Source organism: Papilio machaon, chromosome 19 (genome assembly GCF_912999745.1).
Source record: "Papilio machaon chromosome 19, ilPapMach1.1, whole genome shotgun sequence".
NCBI lineage: Eukaryota > Metazoa > Arthropoda > Insecta > Lepidoptera > Papilionidae > Papilio > Papilio machaon.
The window spans coordinates 502,568-522,907 of record NC_060004.1 but is presented as its reverse complement, the minus strand read 5'-3'; the positions used below and the strand labels follow the sequence as shown (position 1 = coordinate 522,907).

The 20,340-nt window shown below is 33.8% G+C and overlaps 1 protein-coding gene across 1 annotated transcript; it reads left to right on the top strand.

Moving 5' to 3' along the window:
* Positions 1–799: 799 nt before the first annotated feature.
* LOC106716340 (glycogen [starch] synthase) lies at positions 800–16,128 on the top strand. The gene is made up of 18 exons (XM_045682620.1): positions 800–1,028; positions 5,607–5,751; positions 6,625–6,702; positions 7,014–7,120; positions 7,330–7,521; positions 7,614–7,708; positions 7,967–8,069; positions 8,175–8,283; positions 8,802–8,955; positions 9,984–10,104; positions 10,716–10,882; positions 11,396–11,510; positions 12,557–12,634; positions 12,855–13,029; positions 13,543–13,672; positions 14,153–14,234; positions 14,440–14,572; positions 16,010–16,128. Exons 2-18 carry the CDS (start codon positions 5,613–5,615, stop codon positions 16,105–16,107), a joined length of 2,076 nt encoding a protein of 691 aa, XP_045538576.1. The 5' UTR covers positions 800–1,028; positions 5,607–5,612; the 3' UTR covers positions 16,108–16,128.
* Positions 16,129–20,340: the final 4,212 nt, after the last annotated feature.

Sequence of the window (20,340 nt, the reverse complement as noted above, 5' to 3'; positions counted from 1 at the left end):
TTAAAATTTCGCTAAGATTGCATATAATATGTAAATATTAATTAAGTTTGCATATAATGTAAAAATGTAGATTTTATAAGACGTACAGTATTTTAATTGCCTAATTCTTGATTGTTATATTTGTTGATTTAATATATTTAATTTCAGTACAGTTGTTTTTTTTTTTTTTTGCATACCTAATTAGTCACAATGAAACTTTCTTTTTTTTCTATTTCTTTTAAAACTCATAGTTGAATTAATAAAAAAAACAATTAAATTGTTTAAACTTTCGTGAGACATAATAATAAATTAATTAACAACGGCTTAACTCACGTATGACGAGACCGCAAAGTTCTCAAAATAAACTCTCGCCCTGAAGATGGATCCTCGACGGGTCCGAAACTAGTCGGTGCCGTCACCAGACGATCATACGTGAGTTAAGCCGTTCTTAATTAATTTAATAAAAAACAGGAAAATCTCGATTAATAAAATCAATCTCGATCGAAAAGTATTGATTGAAAAAAGGCTAGAACAATCAGTGTTATCGCTTTTCGTTGCTAAATTTAAGAAGTTTTTACAGCGAGAGTACACATAATTCTAGGAGCGTAAACGAAAAGTTATATTATGGAAATCACTTCACTGATTTATTTAATCCCCAAAAGTTTTATCTTAATATGGACACAATTGTATTTCATTATATAAATATTATTTACTTAAAAATACTATACATATACTTTCGTCTAATTTAACAAGCAATGTTTTCCTTACAGAAGATTCCATAAACTGGCAACATTAGCGTTCATTGTCAGTTGAAGGTCACCTTGATCTTGTTCCAGTTTGACGTTTCATAACCTACAAAAAAAATCATTTGAATTTTCTACCCGCGCAGGCTTGTGTTATGTGTCCGTATCGTATTAAGTAAAAACGTACGTATGTGATAGAAGTTGTAAAAAAACTTCGATTAGTGCCACGCATGCAGTGAAATAAGTGATTTATCTGTAAATACCACAGTTTTCACCTATCGGTGTTTTCGTTTCCATTTCTAATCGGTGAGCGAACTTTTTTTATGGTCCATTGGCCTCCAACTCTTCTTCTTTAATTAACTTTAGACGTGGTTAAAAATAGTTACGATTAGTATTAATTTTATTTCATAAACTATATAATATTTTAGTGTATATTAATTTAAAACTAAAAATAAACAGTATTATTTTTTTGCGAATAAGTAGGTAGATATCTAGAAAAATTAATAAAATGTTGTAAAAACTTAAGTATTAATTGTTGATGCTTTAAAATTCTTAAGTGGTCGATGCTTTCAATTAAAGGTAGAGAATTTATAATTTTTGGAACGAAGTTCCTTATCGCGCGTTGTGAAAGGGGGCTAGACGGAAAAAATTCTTACGAAAAGTTGTCACGACACTTTTTGCTATAGACGAATGAGCGCTACTTCACCATGGCAACGACGTGACAATATATAACGAAAATTCATAGAAATAAAATGTACTTCTTGTGAAGACTTAAGTTTTTAATTCATAGAATAAACATTGGTTCCTTCACTAATTAATTGAAAGGAACTTCGTTCCATCCGGGTGTCCCTTGACACCTCTCAAGTTTTTTTATTTATTTTTAAACAAATAAATGTTACTTTAATCACTGTAGCTTCAATAAAAATAATTTGTACAACACATAATTATGTTTTAATTGAACAAAACCATAGAAATTTCACTAGAACTGTGTAAACTTTAGAAAATAAAATTAAAAAATATTAAAAGTGTAAAATATTTTATAGACATATATTTTAGGATATCGTTTCCTGTTACATAGATAAATTGGGATAAAATAAATTAATTATGATTAACGTATAAAATATATACATATTATGTTAGCCAAAAAGAAAAACACCCTGACGTAGCCACACTCAAGTGTAGATAGTTTTCTTTAATTAGGGAGACAACATTAGGGTACATTTTTATACTTATTCTTAACTAAATGGGCCACTTAAAAACTGTGAGTGTGGAAGTCATTATCCTTGTTATAATAGGCCTTTTATTGCCACTTGACAACAAAACGTAATATGTTATTGCTTGATATTACTTATTATTCTAAAGATAACACTTTTACGTAAGTGGTATTTTTATATCAGTAGATGTCAAATATTAATATAACGACACAATAACAATGGGTAGGCAGAGAATTAAGATTTTTATCAATGTCAGCTTACCCATCATCATCATCAGCTAACTATATGTCCCTACTGAGGGGCTCGGAACCTACCCCAAGTTAGGTGTGACTAGGACATAGTCAACCACGCTGGCCCAGTACTGATTGACTTCACACATATCATTGAATTTCTTCTCAGATATGTGCAGGTTGCATCACAAAAAGAAATGTCAGCTTAATACAGAAAAGTCAGTTCAAACAGTTCTTTTTTGTGCGAGTTCTTGTATTTTCATTTATTTTAAACAAATTTGACATATTACATTTAATGTTGCTTTAAAATCATTTTTTGATATGTGTAATTTTCCTTGAACGAAAAATATCGTGATACTTAAATAATTGAACTACTTCACCATGTTATCAGTCACGGTCCGACCTTAATTGATAATAGTTATGTCAACTTGTAGTAAATATGTATTCATCAATGACTTTACTATATTTTATCATAACCTTTAAAACAAGATATATGGCACATCGTAGACTTAATTAGTTATACATAAATGTAAGGAATTTAATTATTAGATTAATTTTAGATATTATTATCTAATCTATGTCTTCAAGAAATAGGGCCTTGTAAAAAATTAAAATTATATCTTACTAATATTATAAATGTGAAAGCTTAGATGGATGGATGTTTTTTTTTAAGTTATCTCCTAAACGGCTCAATAAATCTTGATGAAATTTGGCATAAAAGTAGAACATAGCCTGGAAGAACACATATGCTACTTATAAAGTTTTTTTTTAAATTCTGCGCGGATCGAGTCGTTGGCGAAAACCAGTGTACTCATATAGAGTAGCTAACCTAACAAAGTCTGTATGTACAGATTATTTAAATCCCTTCAATTATTCCTTTAGAATTATGGTCATAGCAGTTTCAAATCTAGACTATATTTGACGTCGTATCCCGAATTTGAATACTGGTTACGGTCGTTGTCGTCGGCGAAGCGTGCCACAGTCTTACCGAGGTCCGTGAACATCGGTCGCCCGGTTACACTGTTGTAAAATGTGGTAATTATGTCAAAGTTAGATAGTCTTATTGTTGATATCATATACTCTGTGGTAAGTAAGCACACTTTCGTTTCGCACCTATCGAATTTCGTATGGTCTCTGCTTACACCGAAGTTATGTTACACGAGCTTTAGTCCACGATTGCGCGCGAACTCCAGTTGAACGCGATCTTTTATTAAAATAAAAATGAATATTTTTAATTGAATACTAGCGATCATCCGCGACTTCGTCAACGCAGAACTTATAGCAGAAAAAATAATAGCTTAAGCTACCTTCCCGTCCAAGTCCCGTCAAAATCCGTCCAGTCGGTCCGGAAGCTACGCTGAACAAACGCGGCTTTGAGAACAGAATTATAGACAGACTTAAAAAATTTAAACATTGATTTTTCTTTATTAGCAACGCAAATACTTCATGAGTACAAAATTTGATTATTTTTTTCGATAGTACAAACAGACAGTCCAATTTTATAGAAATGTTTATAGATCTTTCAATGAAAAATCATACCCCATACAAATAATTATATATGCGAATGTTTAGATGGATGGATGTTTGTTTGAAGGTATCTCCAGAACGGCTCTACAGATCTTAATGAAATTTGGTATACATGTAGCACATGATCTGGAAGAACACATAGGCTAATATGTATATTTTTTTAGTTCCGCGTGAACGGAGTCGCGGGCGACAGCTAGTTAAATATAATGACACACCTACAATGTTGTAACAAATGCATCTTCTTAAATCTATTTACATAAGTTTACTGACGTCACAAAAAACACGTCTTTGGAACACGCCCAGATTTTAATATTGGGTATATTTAAATAGTTTATTATTCATTATTAGAAAAAATACGAAAACAATTTATATTAATAATTGCAAAGAGAATCATCGTGCGAGTCTGTGGGTTCCCACTGACAAAATATTAACACAAACACATGTTTCCTGTTTGTTATATTGTTTCTTTCACTAAAAAAAATTGTATTTAAGACATATATAATCTTAAATGCCTTGCACAAAATCTTTATTTATTTTATTTTCTGGTGTATCTAAAAAAATCAAACCCTTATGCGAATGTATGGATGGATGGATGTTTGTTAGAAGTTATCTTCAAAACGGACCAACGGATCTCGATGAAATTCGGCATGGATGTAGAACATAGTCTGTAAGAACACATAGGCTACTAATCAAGTTTTTTTTTAATTTGCGCGTGGACGGAGTCGCGGGAGACAGCTAGTAGTATAAATGTATTTCTCGATATTTTCTATTGCGCGCAGACGACGTCGCGAGTAACTGCTAGTGTTGTAATAGTTTCTCAACATCATATTAACTAGTGATGCAACGGATGTCTGTTTCCGTTTCCGCAAGTGCGGAAGTTCCGCGTGCTTTTCAACATCCGTTTCTGCTTCTGTTTCCGCAACTTTTATAACGGAGATAAAACGGAACTTTACAACGGCTGAGAGATCCAAATGCGCGGCGCGAGACGGGCAGTCCGTGCGCGGCCTTTCGGCACTTGTCGCATTTGTTTGTTTACGTACTATTTTGGGAATTTAAGCGCGTAATATTTTCTGCTGCTGTTTGAAACAATCAGTTTCTCTTGCTGGAGTAAACTGTTTAGTTGTTGTTCATATAAAATTTGACAAGTGGCAAAATGTGACTATTTCATACTTACGAGTTATTAAATTTACTTTTGAATAAGTGATAACCATGTAATATATCATCATCATTATATAGTTAGAAATATATTTGTCGTTTGTCAACACGAGTGGTTTGGCGAACTTTAATTTGTAAATAGTGTAATTTTGTTTCCTGAAAATAAATTTAAAAAAACGCGTATTTTAACTTATTGCAGCGCAGTAAAAATACATACATTGAAGGCTAAAGGACACCGATATCCAATGCCTTAATAAATTAAAAACAAACTGTTTTTACCGAAAAAAATATTTTTGTAAATATGTTTTTTATTATTATTTACACTTCTGTTTCCGCATCCGTTTCCGTTTTCGTTTCTGCTAAAATTTGTTCTTGACATCTGTTTCCGTTTCTGGTTCCGGTAAGACACTTCCGTTGCATCACTAATATTAACCCTTAGAAAATTATTACGTACAATCAAAAATCTATATATATAAAAGAAAGTCGTGTTAGTTACACTATTTATAACCCAAGATCGGTCGAAATGATTTAGATGAAAATTGATGGGTACCTCCCCAGTAAGGCTTAGAACTAGTAGACGGATATAGGAACTTTTTATCTTGTGTGCAATTTTTTTATTCCACGCGGACGGAGTCGCTAGTAGAAAATAATTGCTAATCGATGTTTGCTGTATCAGTACATTTTTCTCTAATTCGATCCTTAGTAGATACCATCTCATTACAGAGAATCTATTTTGAACTCTATTTGTCTTGTTTTAGGTGACAATGTCGCGCGACAGATCGTCCCGCCGCTTTTACCGGGCGGAGTCCACACACGACCTGCTCTCGTTTATGGACCGAGGGCAAGCCGCCTTAGAGGAGAACAGATGGACGTTCGAGACTGCTTGGGAAGCGGCTAACAAAGGTGAGAATTTATTCCCTTCCTTTCTGTATTGAAAAAGGGAAAGGAAGAGGACTAAAAATGTACCTGCATTTCACTCATCGATCTGTAAAATATTTAGTGCCTATGTTCTGTGACATAGAGAGATTTCTTCGGGTCCAGTTAGGTCATCCGATCATGTTACTAACTCTACCAACATTGATACTTTATACTATTAAATTCTTTATTGCTCTTAAGAAGTGAAAACGAAGAGGAAGGAGAGGTAGAATACGTGTTTGAACTCACACTTATGAAGACGCTGCAGAATACGTTTTTACTGCAGAGGTGTGGTCCGTAAACTCTTAGAACTTTTTGCTGTGTCATTATTATCTTCAAAAAGATTTCAAGGAACAGAATTGTAATGTAATAAATGTGTTACTTATACGTTTTGTAACATCTTGTCCATGAGCTATTTGACTCCTTTGGTTTCTCCGCAATGCTCTATTTCTCACAAGGCCCTGAATACAATAGCCCTTTGTTCGTCGGACATTTGCTCGGACACTGTATTATTTTAAACCAGTTTGACTTGTCTATTCTACGTCGTTGATATATATTTACCTTTTACAGTTACTCATATAAATACAGGATGTTAACCTAATTTGCGAAATGTATTTCGTATGGTCATTTTGACCATATGTTGAATGCATTATTTGCGATTATAACAAGGCAAGCTGGCAAACGAACTGCAGTTTTTTTTACGAAATATTGCAGATGCGACAAACGTACGTTATTTTGAAACGAAATACAAAAAAGCATTTAGTATCAAAACATAGCAATGCCTTTCGTACATTTGTCATTCACTTTACGTTGGAACTAATGTTGTTTTTATATAATTAAACTACAGGATGTTCTTTTCAGTCGGTGGTATCTACACTGTTATAAGATCGAAAGCCTATGTTTCCACTGAAGAAATGGGGGAGAACTACTGCCTACTGGGTGAGTGGAAATTTAAGCAATATTTCATTTAAAAAAAAAGAAACAGCTACAACCTATAACAGAGATTTTGAATCGAATAAAAGCTAGTACATACATGCGAAAACCCTTGCTCTCCTATCAGCTTGTATAAAAAATATATATATAGATCCATATATATACATAAAAAATATAGTTCTGGATTTGTTTTAAATTTATTTGTTTGTTTTCAAAATGTATCTAATAGATGGCGCTAGTCTGTACTCATTACTGTCTCTGTAATTTGGATTTTTTTGGTTATGGATATTGGATAAACGAGCTATGGATTTGTTCAGGACCATACAAAGAGCATTGCGCGAGGACTGAGGTTGAGGAGGCGGACTTCCCCCCGAACTCGCCACTCACCACAGCAGTCAACGCTATGCGCAGTCAGGGATATAAGGTAGGTTATATGCAGGGCTCTTGTTACATTCGTCGATTCGTTGTTGGTCGAGTTGCGAGACAGGTGCAAAGGCTGTAATGCTAAATAACTGCGGATAGTTTCAGACGGTATCAAAATAGAGTTTCTTTAACGAATGTTTTGTCATTGACGACCACAGACTATAAAACGATAGACAATTCTGTCATTGGAGACTTGCCCATGATCCTCAGCTGCACACGGGCACGTGGCTGGTGGATGGCAACCCTCAGATCATCTTGTTCGACATCGGATCTGGCGCGTGGCAGCTGGACGGCTACAAGCAGGAGCTGTGGGACACCTGCAGCCTCGGCATTCCGCATCTGGATGTGGAGGCCAATGATGCGGTCATACTCGGCTTTATGGTTGCACAGTTTGTCACTGAAGTGAGTATGTGGCTCTTTAGGAAATTGACGTAACTCAGAATTTTCGTGTTTACCTAATATGTATTTTTTGTTTCTTATCTATTAAATTACAGTTTAGGAAGGCGGCTGAGAACTACAGCGATATTCCGCCGCGTGTTGTTGCGCACTTTCACGAGTGGCAGGCTGGCATTGGGTTAATAGTGCTCCGGTGAGAACATTATTGCTGTCTTTTTTGTTTTCAATGATAATGAAAGGGATGCAGTAGTGTTATGACAGAGATGCTTGACAATGGAAACTTACACGTTACCTTGACTTACAATAAATTAGTGTCTTATGAGACAATTTTAAATATTCAATATTAACTAACATGTAGTCATGATCATCCGAATTACAAAATTCATATTTTCTGCCTACCCCAGTAAGTTATGATTGTTTTATTTTTTTGATTTTGTTACTCCTGTTTCAGAGTACGTCACGTGGACGTGGCCACAGTATTTACAACACATGCAACATTGTTGGGCAGATATTTGTGCGCTGGCAACACTGATTTCTACAATAACCTTGATAAAGTAATTATATTACATTAGTATTTATTGCAAAATTGGTGTTATATTATTTTCCGAGTTTTCTGTGAATTTTATAAATCTATATTATATATACTTGTCTCTTTCTAGTTCTCAGTGGACGAGGAGGCAGGAAAGAGACAGATATACCACAGATACTGCATGGAGCGCGCCGCCGCACACATGGCGCACATATTCACCACCGTCTCCGATATCACAGGTTTGTCTATGATTTTTTACCAACTGTTTTCCAAGACAAAATTATTACACTACAAGCTTTCACCCCCACTTTCAACCTCTTAAAACCCCCTTTTCGCGTTAAAATGTCCTATGTCCTTCCTCAGGCTCTAGACTATCTGTGTACCAAATTTCATTAAAATCGGTTCTGTAGTTTTGGCGTGAAAGCGAGACAGACAGACAGACATAGTTACTTTCGCATTTATAATATTAGTAAGGATTGTAGAATATGTATAATTTTGTTATAATTTGGGGAAATAAAAAAATAAATATTTTAAGTTATTCCCGCACACATAAGATACCTTCCAGTAGAAGTCCTGTCAAAATTGGTCCAGTCATTTCGGAGATTACCAAATTTTAGACCTCTTCCTCTTCCCAACATATAATAAAGAAAGGGTGAAAAATGGAGGTGGATTTGGCGGGGAATATACGAAAAGTAAATGTCTTTTTTCTGTGCGTCTCCTCTGTCCAACAAAACATGCAATTGATGATTTGTTCTAGGTTACGAGGCGGAACATCTACTGAAGCGGAAGCCGGACATCATCACCCCCAACGGTCTGAACGTGAAGAAGTTCTCCGCACTGCACGAGTTCCAGAACTTGCACGCGATGTCCAAAGACAAGATACATGAGTTTGCAAGAGGACACTTTTACGGGTTAGAAAAAAATTAACACATTTTTTCTATTAGCACATAAATTATAAGCCAAAATGTCTCAAAGTTACTAGCGCCATCTATATATTATTAATGGACACCATATATATATATATATAATACAGTCAAACCTTTATAAGCGAGAGTTCAAAGATATTTTTCTGGCTTATAAAGGTTTCTCTGTAATCCGAATTTCTCGCTTATAAAGGTTTCTCTCTAATCCGAATTTCTCGCTTATAAAGGTTTCTCTCCAACCCGAGTTTCTCGCTTATAAAGGTTTCTCTGTAATTCGAATTTCTCGCTTATAAAGGTTTCTCTGTAATCCGAATTTCTCGCTTATAAAGGTTTCTCTCTAATCCGAATTTCTCGCTTATAAAGGTTTCTCTGTAATTCGAATTTCTCGCTTATAAAGGTTTCTCTCCAACCCGAGTTTCTCGCTTATAAAGGTTTCTCTGTAATTCGAATTTCTCGCTTATAAAGGTTTCTCTGTAATCCGAATTTCTCGCTTATAAAGGTTTCTCTGTAATCCGAATTTCTCGCTTATAAAGGTTTCTCTCTAACCCGAGTTTCTCGCTTATAAAGGTTTCTCTGTAATTCGAATTTCTCGCTTATAAAGGTTTCTCTGTAATCCGAATTTCTCGCTTATAAAGGTTTCTATGTAATCCGAATTTCTCGCTTATAAAGGTTTCTATGTAATCCGAATTTCTCGCTTATAAAGGTTTCTATGTAATCCGAATTTCTCGCTTATAAAGGTTTCTATGTAATCCGAATTTCTCGCTTATAAAAGTTTTTCTCTAATCCGAATTTCTCGCTTATAAAGGTTTCTCTCTAATCCGAATTTCTCGCTTATAAAAGTTTTTCGCTAATCCGAATTTCTCGCTTATAAAGGTTTCTCTGTAATCCGAATTTCTCGCCTATAGAGGATTCTCTCTAACCCGGTTTCTCTCTAACCCGAGTTTCTCGCTTATAGAGGTTTTTTTGCTTAGGTTCAACCTTATCATTTTTGTTGTTAATTTTTCTGTGTGTTTTAGGCACTTTAACTTCGACTTGGATAAGACGCTATATTTCTTCATCGCTGGTCGATACGAGTACGGCAACAAGGGCGCTGATATCTTTATTGAGGCACTAGCTAGACTCAATCATTACCTAAAGGTAAATAAATAACTATTAATAATGTTTTAAAACATTATTTAGACGTCATAAGTTAATTCACAGGTTAATTAATTGATAAATGTGTTAACTTTTACTTAACGCTTCTTTCCTATCTTTTTTTTCTTTAATGTTAATGCGAATTCTGCCATTTTTATACTACTGTTCTCTTAAAATGCTGAAATTATTTTAATGGCCACTAATTAAAATATAACCAATGTCCGCTAGATGGCGTTATATTTATATTGTTTAAATCCTTGCCATGTAGAAGGACCCCTGAGAGGTCTGAAACTAGTCAACTTGTCAACCTTTGCTATTTTTTTTATTTTTTATTTGATAAAATCACATTTACAGATGCTTGGTCCGTACTCTTTTTTGCACAGGTTTTAGTTATCTTTTTTTTTTATTAATATTATCCCTGCGCTACATTGTTTGTTCCTGCTTAATACATATATATAACTTATAAAAACATATATTTTTACCTTTTTTTTTAACCATTTTCTATACTAAACTTACTAACTAAATTACTTATACTATAACTTTTTATTTTTTTATTTAAACTGTGGCGACGGATGTAGTGAGACCTTTGCTTTAAAATTATGATGACCTTTCAGTCATCAGGTTCGGAGACGACAGTGATAGCTTTCCTGATCTTCCCCGCGAAGACTAATAACTTTAATGTGGAGAGTCTTCGCGGTCATGCCGTTACCAAAGCTCTGCGGGACACTATACAAGACATACAGCAGAAGATCGGCAGGCGAATGTATGACATATGCCTCAGGTAATAGAGCTCAAAATATTTAGCAAAGCAACCGCAGACGGTAGCATTTCGCCTGAAAATTATAATCTCACTGAACAAACACTAGTATAATTTATTTTTATCCATTTATCTATCTGAATTTTATATTTATTAATGATAGTTGTAACCCGCGACTCTGTCCGCGCGGAATTTAAAAAAAAAAAATAATTAGTAGCCAATGTGTTCTTCCAGACTATGGTAAATTTCAGCGAGATCCGTTAAGTCGTTCTGGGAATACCTTCTAACAAACTTTCATCCATACATCCAAACATCCAAACATTCGTATTTATAATATTAGTAAGATATTGGGTCAGTTATACAGCAAAATTAGTATATCCTTAGAACAGTTCTTACACATTAAGATTTGGAGAAAAACTCATAAATGAGAAACATTACATTATTTTAACAAAAGATGGCGCTTTTCTTAACAGATAATTTAATATCACTAGATGGCGCTGCATGGTGTATAGTTAAACTCTTTTTTTTGTATTGTAGGGGTCATCTACCGGAGGCATCAGATCTTCTGCACAAAGAGGACACTGTGCGGATGAAGCGCTGCATCTACGCGCTGCAGAGAGATGGTCTGCCTCCTATCACCACACATAACGTTGTTAGTACCCATTGATTACACAATATTGTTGATCTGCAGATCAGTTCACTTAATACGTTGAACAGATCAATGAACAGCTCAGTTTGTATCTGTTTAGAATGATTTCAGCAGGTAGTTCACGGCTCATCGCGATGAACTGTGAGCTGCCAATCAGAAGTATATGAGCTGATTCAGGATTCTTATTAGTGAAATGGATTAATTGATTTTAAATTAAGATGACATTTGATTCGTTATATGTCAATGTCATTTAGCTTAAAGTTTTTTTTATATCAAAATATGGCAAACGAGCAAACGGCCACCTGAATTCGCCGAAATAGCGAACGTTATAGACATCCGTAAATGCAGATTGCCTACCTTTGATTAACGGAGAAGGGGACGCACAAAAAGAGGATATTTCTCCTTCCTATGCGTCCCCTTTTCCACCAAATTCACTTCCTCTTCTCATCCTTTCCTAATAAGAAAAAGGTGGGAAGGGAAAGAGGACTAAAATGAAGTCTCCGGCACCACACTCATCAGACTGTACTTGTAATAACTTCCACTTGATGTCTTCTGTGTGGTTGTGGTATTTCACTAGTCGAGTCGTATCCATTCGTGAACCCAACAAATATTGTTGTTGCTGAATCTACTACTATTAAGAAAAAAAGAAAGAAAGAAAAATTATTTATTGCCACTCAAAAAATACAATCAAAAAAGAAAAAAAAAACACATACAAGGCACAAAGTGTGGCAAAGGGGAGCCAGCTCAGCGAAGCAGGGACAGACTTAACTATCCCTGCGCTGGTTTTCAGCTATTAGACAGTTTTTTTAATGAGCTTCACTTTCATCATCCACTGAGGGGCTCGGAGCCTACCCCAATTTAGGGGTGACTAGGACATAGTCAACCACAGTCAAGTGCGGGTTGACTTCAGACATATCATTGAATTTCTTCTCAGATATGTGCAGCATCACAATGTTTCTTCCTCGTTCCTTCACCGTAAGATCGTCGGATAAATGTACATAGCTTCACTTTATGTATATTTAATTTTTTTTTTTTTTGTATTTTGTCAGGTTGACGACTGGAGCGACCCCGTACTGAATGCAATCCGAAGATGTCATCTGTTCAATACAGTTAATGATAAAGTCAAGGTTTGTGCCATTTTCACGTAAAGTCTGAGTTAAAAATAGTATAAAAGTTTGTCATATTAATCATATAAGCTCCAAAAAAAAAACAATATTTGGGAAAAAAATATTGTTTGTTTTTTTTTTTTGTTTTTTTTTTTTTGTTATTGTCACGTAGATTCTGTCTCATTGAAAAACATTAGTGGAAAAGTGGCTTTAAAATTTCCTAAGTTGCTGTAATTTGTAGGTGATCTTCCATCCTGAGTTCCTGACTTCCACCAACCCGCTGTTCGGTCTGGAGTACGAGGAGTTTGTCCGGGGCTGTCATCTCGGTGTCTTCCCCTCATACTACGAGCCCTGGGGGTACACACCTGCTGAGTGTACAGTCATGGGTATTCCTAGCGTCACCACCAACCTGTCTGGTGAGCTAGAACCTTTAAATATATCGTCACTAATTTTTCTTGTGATAACTTAATGGTTTTTGGTACTTGGTTAATATTAGAGGAAAAATTGTCAAGTCTTAGCTTTTAGATTTTTTTCTCAATTTTTTTATTTATAATGAGTTCTCATTGTCTAAATACATGTATAAAAACATGTTATTAACTATGTCTTTAACATAAAGGAAGCTTTAATTTACTGAACATTGTTTTTTTCCTAAAGTTTTGACTTACCATTGCTATAATTTTATAACCAACGCTTATTATAAACTAGCTTTTACCCGCGACTCCGTCCGCGCGGAATAAAAAATAGAAAACGGGGTAAAAAATTATCCTATGTCCGTTTCCTGGTTCTAAGCTACCTGCCCAACAATTTTCAGCTAAATCAGTTCGACCGATCTTGAGTTATAAATAGTGTAACTAACATGACTTTCTTTTATATATATAAGATTTTTGTTGGCTTTTATGACACTGTTATGACATTATGACACAATGCAGGTTTCGGATGCTTCATGCAGGAGCACATCGCAGATCCGATGTCTTACGGTATCTATGTAGTGGATCGTCGCTACATCTCGCTAGAGGGCTCTGTGCAACAACTTGCTCAGTACATGTACGACTTCACCAAGTTAGTAAATTATGGTTAATTCTAGATTTAAAAAAGTAGCCTATGTGTTCTTTCAGATTATGTTCTACATCTATACCAATTTTCATCAAGATACATTGAGCCGTTCCGGAGATATCTTCAAACAAACATCCATCCATCCATACATTTAAACTTTGGTATTAATAATATTAGTAAGAAGTAAAATAGTAATATATTTATTGAATTATAACGACAAAAAGCATATTAAAATTTAGTCATTTTTCCCTTCCCACCCTTTTATTATAAAGAAAAGAAGTGGGAAGGTATGGAAGTGTAGGAAGGGGAAATATTTTCTTTTTTGCGTGTCTCCTTCTCCGTCGATTAAATTTATGCAATGTATCTGTAGTTGTGGATATTTATGGGCAAAGATTGTTTCGCTTTTTTGGCGAATTTAATTTGACATTACGTTGTAGTAAAAGTCGATAGTAAAACAGTATTTAATTTAATTTATTTTGTACGCAGATTGTCTCGTCGTCAACGGATCATTCAACGGAACCGCACCGAGCGGCTCTCAGACCTCATGGATTGGAGGAACCTTGGAATTGTGAGTTTACTCCATCATACATACATACATACATCGATGTTTTTGAATAAGGGTCAATGTGCAAACTTTACAGGAGAGGCTCTCAAGTAACAGTTCATTTTGGAAAAGGGGGGTCACTTGTCCATAATAGTTTGGGGATTCCTGATTTAACTGATATTGTTAATTGAAATTGAATTTTATTTTAATATGTACCATTATCTTGCAGTACTACAGACAGGCGCGTGCGCAGGCTCTCAAGATAGTGTATCCAGATTACGTGGACCAGATGGATATAGAACTTGGCAAGCGATTCAACTACCCCAGACCCATCTCTGAGCCACCCAGCCCCACACACTCCAGTTAGTATACATACATACATACAAATTGTAATGAACTTTTGACTTGGCACGTCTGGAATAAGACTACTCTTGTATCCGATGTGTCAACTTATGTGTTGACTTTTTTTAATTAAATACTAGCTTTTGTCTACGAATCCATTCTAGCTTAGTTAAAAAGCCTTAGCCGTTTTTGATTTATGATTACTTTAAATAACCGGACTTTCTTTTTATCTCTACTTTATTCTAGTTGAAAATACAATATTGTTACAATTTTTAGTACATTTTTCGTGACATGTTATTATTAGAGAAATATTTGTCTATATACCAATCTGTCTGAAAAAAAAAACTTAATAAATAGCCTATGTGTTCTTCCAGATTATGTTCTACATAATGACAAATTTTATAAAGATCTGTTTAGTAGTTCTGGAGATAACTTCAAACAAACGTCCATCCATAATACATTTAAACCAGGGATTCTTAAAGTGGTCGATATCGACCCCTTGAGGTCAGCTATTTGTCTTCTTCTATTGACCTAAGTCTAAATGAAAAATAATAATAATTGATCTTAAAAGTAGGTAATTTAGCCATGTGGAGGTCTGAAGTAACAGTTCATTTTGGAAAAGGGGGTCAATTGTCCAAAATAGTTTGGGAATTCCTGATCTAAATATTCGCATTTATAATATTATTAAGATTAACAAATAAACTATGACGAACAGTGCGTTTGACAACAAATCGTCTCACCGCGTCATGTACCATAGACATCGCACAGAAGGAGACCAAAGACGAGGAAGTACAGACAAGCCGAGAGGATATAAGAAGAAATCCACTAACAGTTCAGAAATCATTGGAAATATTAGAATTATCTGATGATGAAGCTGATGATGTAGAAGTCAGCTTCGAGAAGCCGTTCACTGAATCTGAACACGAGAACTATAGAACACCGAACGAGAACTTTCTGGAACCATTAAATAAAGCTGTCACTGAACAAATTGATGAACTTATTTCTAAACTGAGCGATTGTGTTGAGGAAAGAAGAGATAATTAGGTTTTACTTCTTTTATATCAACACTATGTTTGTATTATATTATTCAAACTTTACAGCGGCTCGTGGTTTTTAGATTAATTTTGACCGGGTAGGGGACTTATAGGATGGGAAAATACTTTCTCTTTGTTTATTTATTTAATTTGTTGGAAATATCTATGAGAAACGATTTCTTAGTGAAATCAGGCTTCCTTTTTTTTACTGTAAAAAAATATTTTATGCCGTCTCTAGTGAATCCAAGCCGCTGTAAAGTTTGAATAGCACTGTGTTTTCGTTTTTATGCATTATAATTGGTGTGGTGTTTTTTTTCACAGTTTTACGGTTCGAGGTGGCACAATTGTAGAATTGATTCGATGCGTTAACTTTGAATTATCTTCAAAATATATATTTAATATTTAAAAAAATTCTTTCAACAGGAGCAACAACACCCGCTGCCTCTGTCCATGGTTCTGATGATGAAGATGAAGTGGATGAGGAAAAAGAGCTGGCTGAGTTGAAGATAAGCGATAAATAGATGTAAGAAATTAATATTACATATAAATATGTTATATATCTTCAAATTGCATATATTTTTGTGTTTTCCAACTTACATATATATAATTATGTAATTTTTTTCTTAATTTCAATAAAATAAGAGTAAAACAGTTCGTATAAACAATATTGTACGTTTAATTTACATTTTACGTAAATGTTTAAAACGGATTATTTTTATTCTTTTAAATATTTAATAAGAATTCATGAAATATATTTCTTTATTAGGCTAAATAATTAGCTAATATTTAATTCGTCAAAAAAAATCAATAATAATTATATTCACATATTAGCTGTAGATTAAAAAAACTATAGAAAAATAACAGATATTTTTCATACATTTTATATGAAATTTGTTAAAAAAAAAGTTAATTTGAAACGTCACAAGAAAATTAAAAAAAAACTATGTAAATGGATTAAAATCAAAAAGGTAAAAACTAAATCTAATTGCCATTTATTTGAAAATAAATAGGTTCTTGAATTTAAATGAAGCAATAATTATGTTAAACTAGCTTTTACCCGCGACTCCGTCCGCGTGGAATAAAAAAATAGAAAACGGGGTAAAAATTATCCTATGTCTGTTTCCTGGTTCTAAGCTACCTGCCCACCAATTTTCAGTCAAATCGATTCAGTCGTTCTTGAGTTATAAATAGTGTAACTAACACGACTTTCTTTTATATATAAAAGATTAAATACGAACTTAGATAAGCGAGAAAGTCGTGTTGGACAAAACCTTTATAAGCGAGATTATATCGAGGTTTTTTGATCTCTCGCTTTGCGCAGATTGGACTGTATTAGCATATATAATTTATCACGCTTTTAAACCCCTGATAACTGCATTTTGGTTTACCCAGTGGTCGTTTCTTATGTTAATTCTTATATATAAAATTCTCGTGTCACGAGGTTCGAACTTGAACTCCTCCGAAACGGCTTGACCGATTCTCATGAAATTTTGTGAGCATATTCAGTAGGTCTTAGAATCGGACAACATCTATTTTTCATACCTCTATTAAGTTTTTTTTTTAACTGCGCGCGGACCGAAACGCGGGCGATAGCTAGTATACATATATGTATATATCAAAGTAATTAATTTTTCTCTCTATTTTGTGATCTACACTTGCCAATATTATATTTTAATAGAATTATATTTTTCTACAGGGATTTTAATCATATTTTCTTAAACATATTACTCTAAAACTTGTTTTAAGATGAAATATAATGTGTTAAAAAAAATAACAGTTATTTTAGATAATTAACTATATATGCACAAATTGTTACAATGTCTTTGCGAGATTATTTATATATTAAAAAAAAAAATAATAATAGAATTATATTTTTTTAGATTAATTAGATAATAATCACATAATTATGATTTAATATGTTATATATCAAGTTTTCGCATGTTTTTTTTTTATTAAATTAGTAAAATTTTTATGTAGTATTAAGAGTTTTTTCATAGATTTGAAATCGAATTTAATGATTTTTCGTCTTCTTTCCGCTTAAGCGTTTGCTTACTAGTGTGAAAGAGATTGTAGGGTTTTAGTGTTGCACAATAAAAATCTTTTAGATTTAAAAGTAAACGAAATCAACTGCCATAATTAAGATTATTTTTATAGCGTTCCTACTCGACTTGCGCACGGAATGGTGACAAAAGTTGCCAGTAAATTGTTAATTTTATTGATATAGAAATAAGAGCGAAATTTGTTTGTCCAGATGTGCGCTGGTCGTATAATTTAGTAATAAGTACATTTAATTCTAATCTTCCAGCAGTTCCCAGGCAGCTTTATTAGTCGTGTGTTCTAACTACCTCTATATCTGTCACTGTCTGATGTCAATTTGACATTTATTGTCTATGTTTTCTAAACTTATATCAGTGTTGTCAGCTTGTAAATTTTGGGAATATTTTTATATATTATGGAATATGAATTGATTCTATTTACGATGTATTCTTATTTATATTTATTAAAAAAAATATTGTATTTTTGTATAAATACATACCTTGAAATGTGAATTTTATACAATTGATTATTCCTGTTCCCTGTGCCATATCTTCTGGAATTGTTATTTAATATTTTATCAATAAACTTGTATAATTTATACATTAGTTTGTTTTTTAATTCACCTTACTTATATCAGAAATCATTGCCATTCTGTTAAATTTTACAAGAATGTTGCCATATAAATTAATAACATAAAATCAAACAAAATACTAAAAAAGTAATAGTTATTTATTATAAAAAAAAGTATAAAAAAATCAATGAATTTGTGTTACATTCACAACAGGAGCTGGGAAGTCTGTTTTTTGCACAATCTTAGATGGGGTCACGATAACGTCGCGTGCTAAACTGTCTATAAAAAATGTATTACCCTCATAATTGGCACTAGGTTTAGTCGTAGGATGATTATGTTTAAAATTATTAGAATTGGAGTTATACTTTCTACCATCATTTCCATATTTGTGTAAGTTATTTGTATGAATATGTCCATGGTATACTATCTTAGCCATTGGTAATGGAGGTTTGTTTGGTGGCAAATAAGGATGTTGATAAGCGTAGACAAATGGTATAGCATATTGCGACTCATTCTTATGGATGTGGTCATTGAAGAATGTATCGTGCAATTGATGCAGACCCCAGTCTTTTAAGTCAGGATGTGCCCTTAAATGATTTTCTTCTGTAACACGTTCGACAGGATTACGCGTTGTCTGTGAAGGAGTTTGTTCAAATTTATCTGACAGTTTCTTCAAAAAGCATTGTAATATGTCTGTGTTTTTATTTATTTGCGATAGTATTTCATTTGTTAGATGTTCATTGTCTTTTTCTTTTACTGCCTCGATTTTATTGATTTCCGGTTCTTTGGGTGCTTCTAATTTTATTCTTATGTCGTGGTTTGTTATAGGTACTATTATGTTAGATTCTGTAATCGGTTCTACTGTGGCAGTGTTGTGAACTTGTAGGTGACTCATATCGTGCAGGAATTCCATATCATCGTTAGGTTTGTTTGACTCTAAATGCATAAAATCTTTAAACAAGTCGTGTATATTTCTTTCCTTAATGCCATCTTTTCCTCGCAGTATATTTTCGAGCCCTTCTTTTTCTTTATTTAAATATAACAGTTGCTTTTCAATTTTTTCTTTCTGAAGTGCCAGGAGTAATTTCATATTTTTTTCTTGTTCTAGCTTTTTTGCATCGTCTGTTGATTTATTATTATTATTACTATTATCATCAATATGTTCATTTTCCTTTGTTTTATTAATCTTTTCTATTTTAGATATTTCAGATACATTGACAAGTGAGTAATATTGAAGGCCGTTGTTATTGTAGGTTTTATTTATAACTGTGTGCATTTCTTTGAAACCGGAAGGAGCGTTAGTTAAATTTTTAGGTAGGATTTTGACGGTGACTTTGTAGTTATTTTTAGAAGGAGATATAGCGTTGACAATGTCAGGTATACGTTCGTCCTTTTCTGGCGGATCGTTGTCTCCTTCACGCATTCCTAGCAAGTTTTCCAGCTTAAGTTGCTGTTTATTGTCCCTTTTAAACAAAAATTCGTTGTCGTTAGTAAATTGTACTTCTTTAGAGTCACGTGCGGTGCCCGGAAATATGTGAGGGTACTTTGACATTAAACCATTTTGACTATATTTAGTGTCGAAAATGTTTGTAATGTAGTCTTGCTCCTTGTTGGGACTGTTAGAATAGGGTTCGTCGAACACAAATGGCACTGTGTCGTCATCGTGCTGCTCCCCGCCCCCATCGGCTCCTGTGTCACTCTCTGGCAGTTCTATCTCTCTCAGCGAAGCTCGGTTCGTAAAAAAGTTTTCACCGGAAAGCACATAAACATTTTCTTCGGACTGCCTAGACGGGCCTCGCGATCGGTCCGAGGTGAATATCCTTATCTTATCAACGTTCCGCTTATTTCTGTTATTTTTAAAAAATAACGATTTCGATTCCATTTTTTTAGTGTTTATGTACCTAGCGAGTTTAATCCTGGACTTCAAGTTTGTTATTTTTTGAACGTTCAGTGAGCGCTTTTCTCTATTTTTCCCGTCTTGTATTAATAGATTTGCTAAGCTGAAAATTTCAGATGGTCTCATTTTCTTTTCGTCATTTAATACAATGGGTAATGCTTTGATTTTGATGTCCTTCGTAAATATTTTAATATTTTTTGGATTGTAGTCATAATTTCTAATCTTATATTCATAATCCGAGGGAATAGT

Excerpts from the sequence above, each read along its gene's own strand:
- LOC106716340 (XM_045682620.1), top strand. The coding sequence starts at position 5,613 with ATGTCGCGCGACAGATCGTCCCGCCGCTTTTACCGGGCGGAGTCCACA. Across the intron at positions 7,522-7,613 it reads TTGCACAGTTTGTCACTGAA|TTTAGGAAGGCGGCTGAGAA; the intron begins GTGAGTATGTGG and ends ATTAAATTACAG. Across the intron at positions 14,235-14,439 it reads ATTGGAGGAACCTTGGAATT|TACTACAGACAGGCGCGTGC; the intron begins GTGAGTTTACTC and ends ATTATCTTGCAG.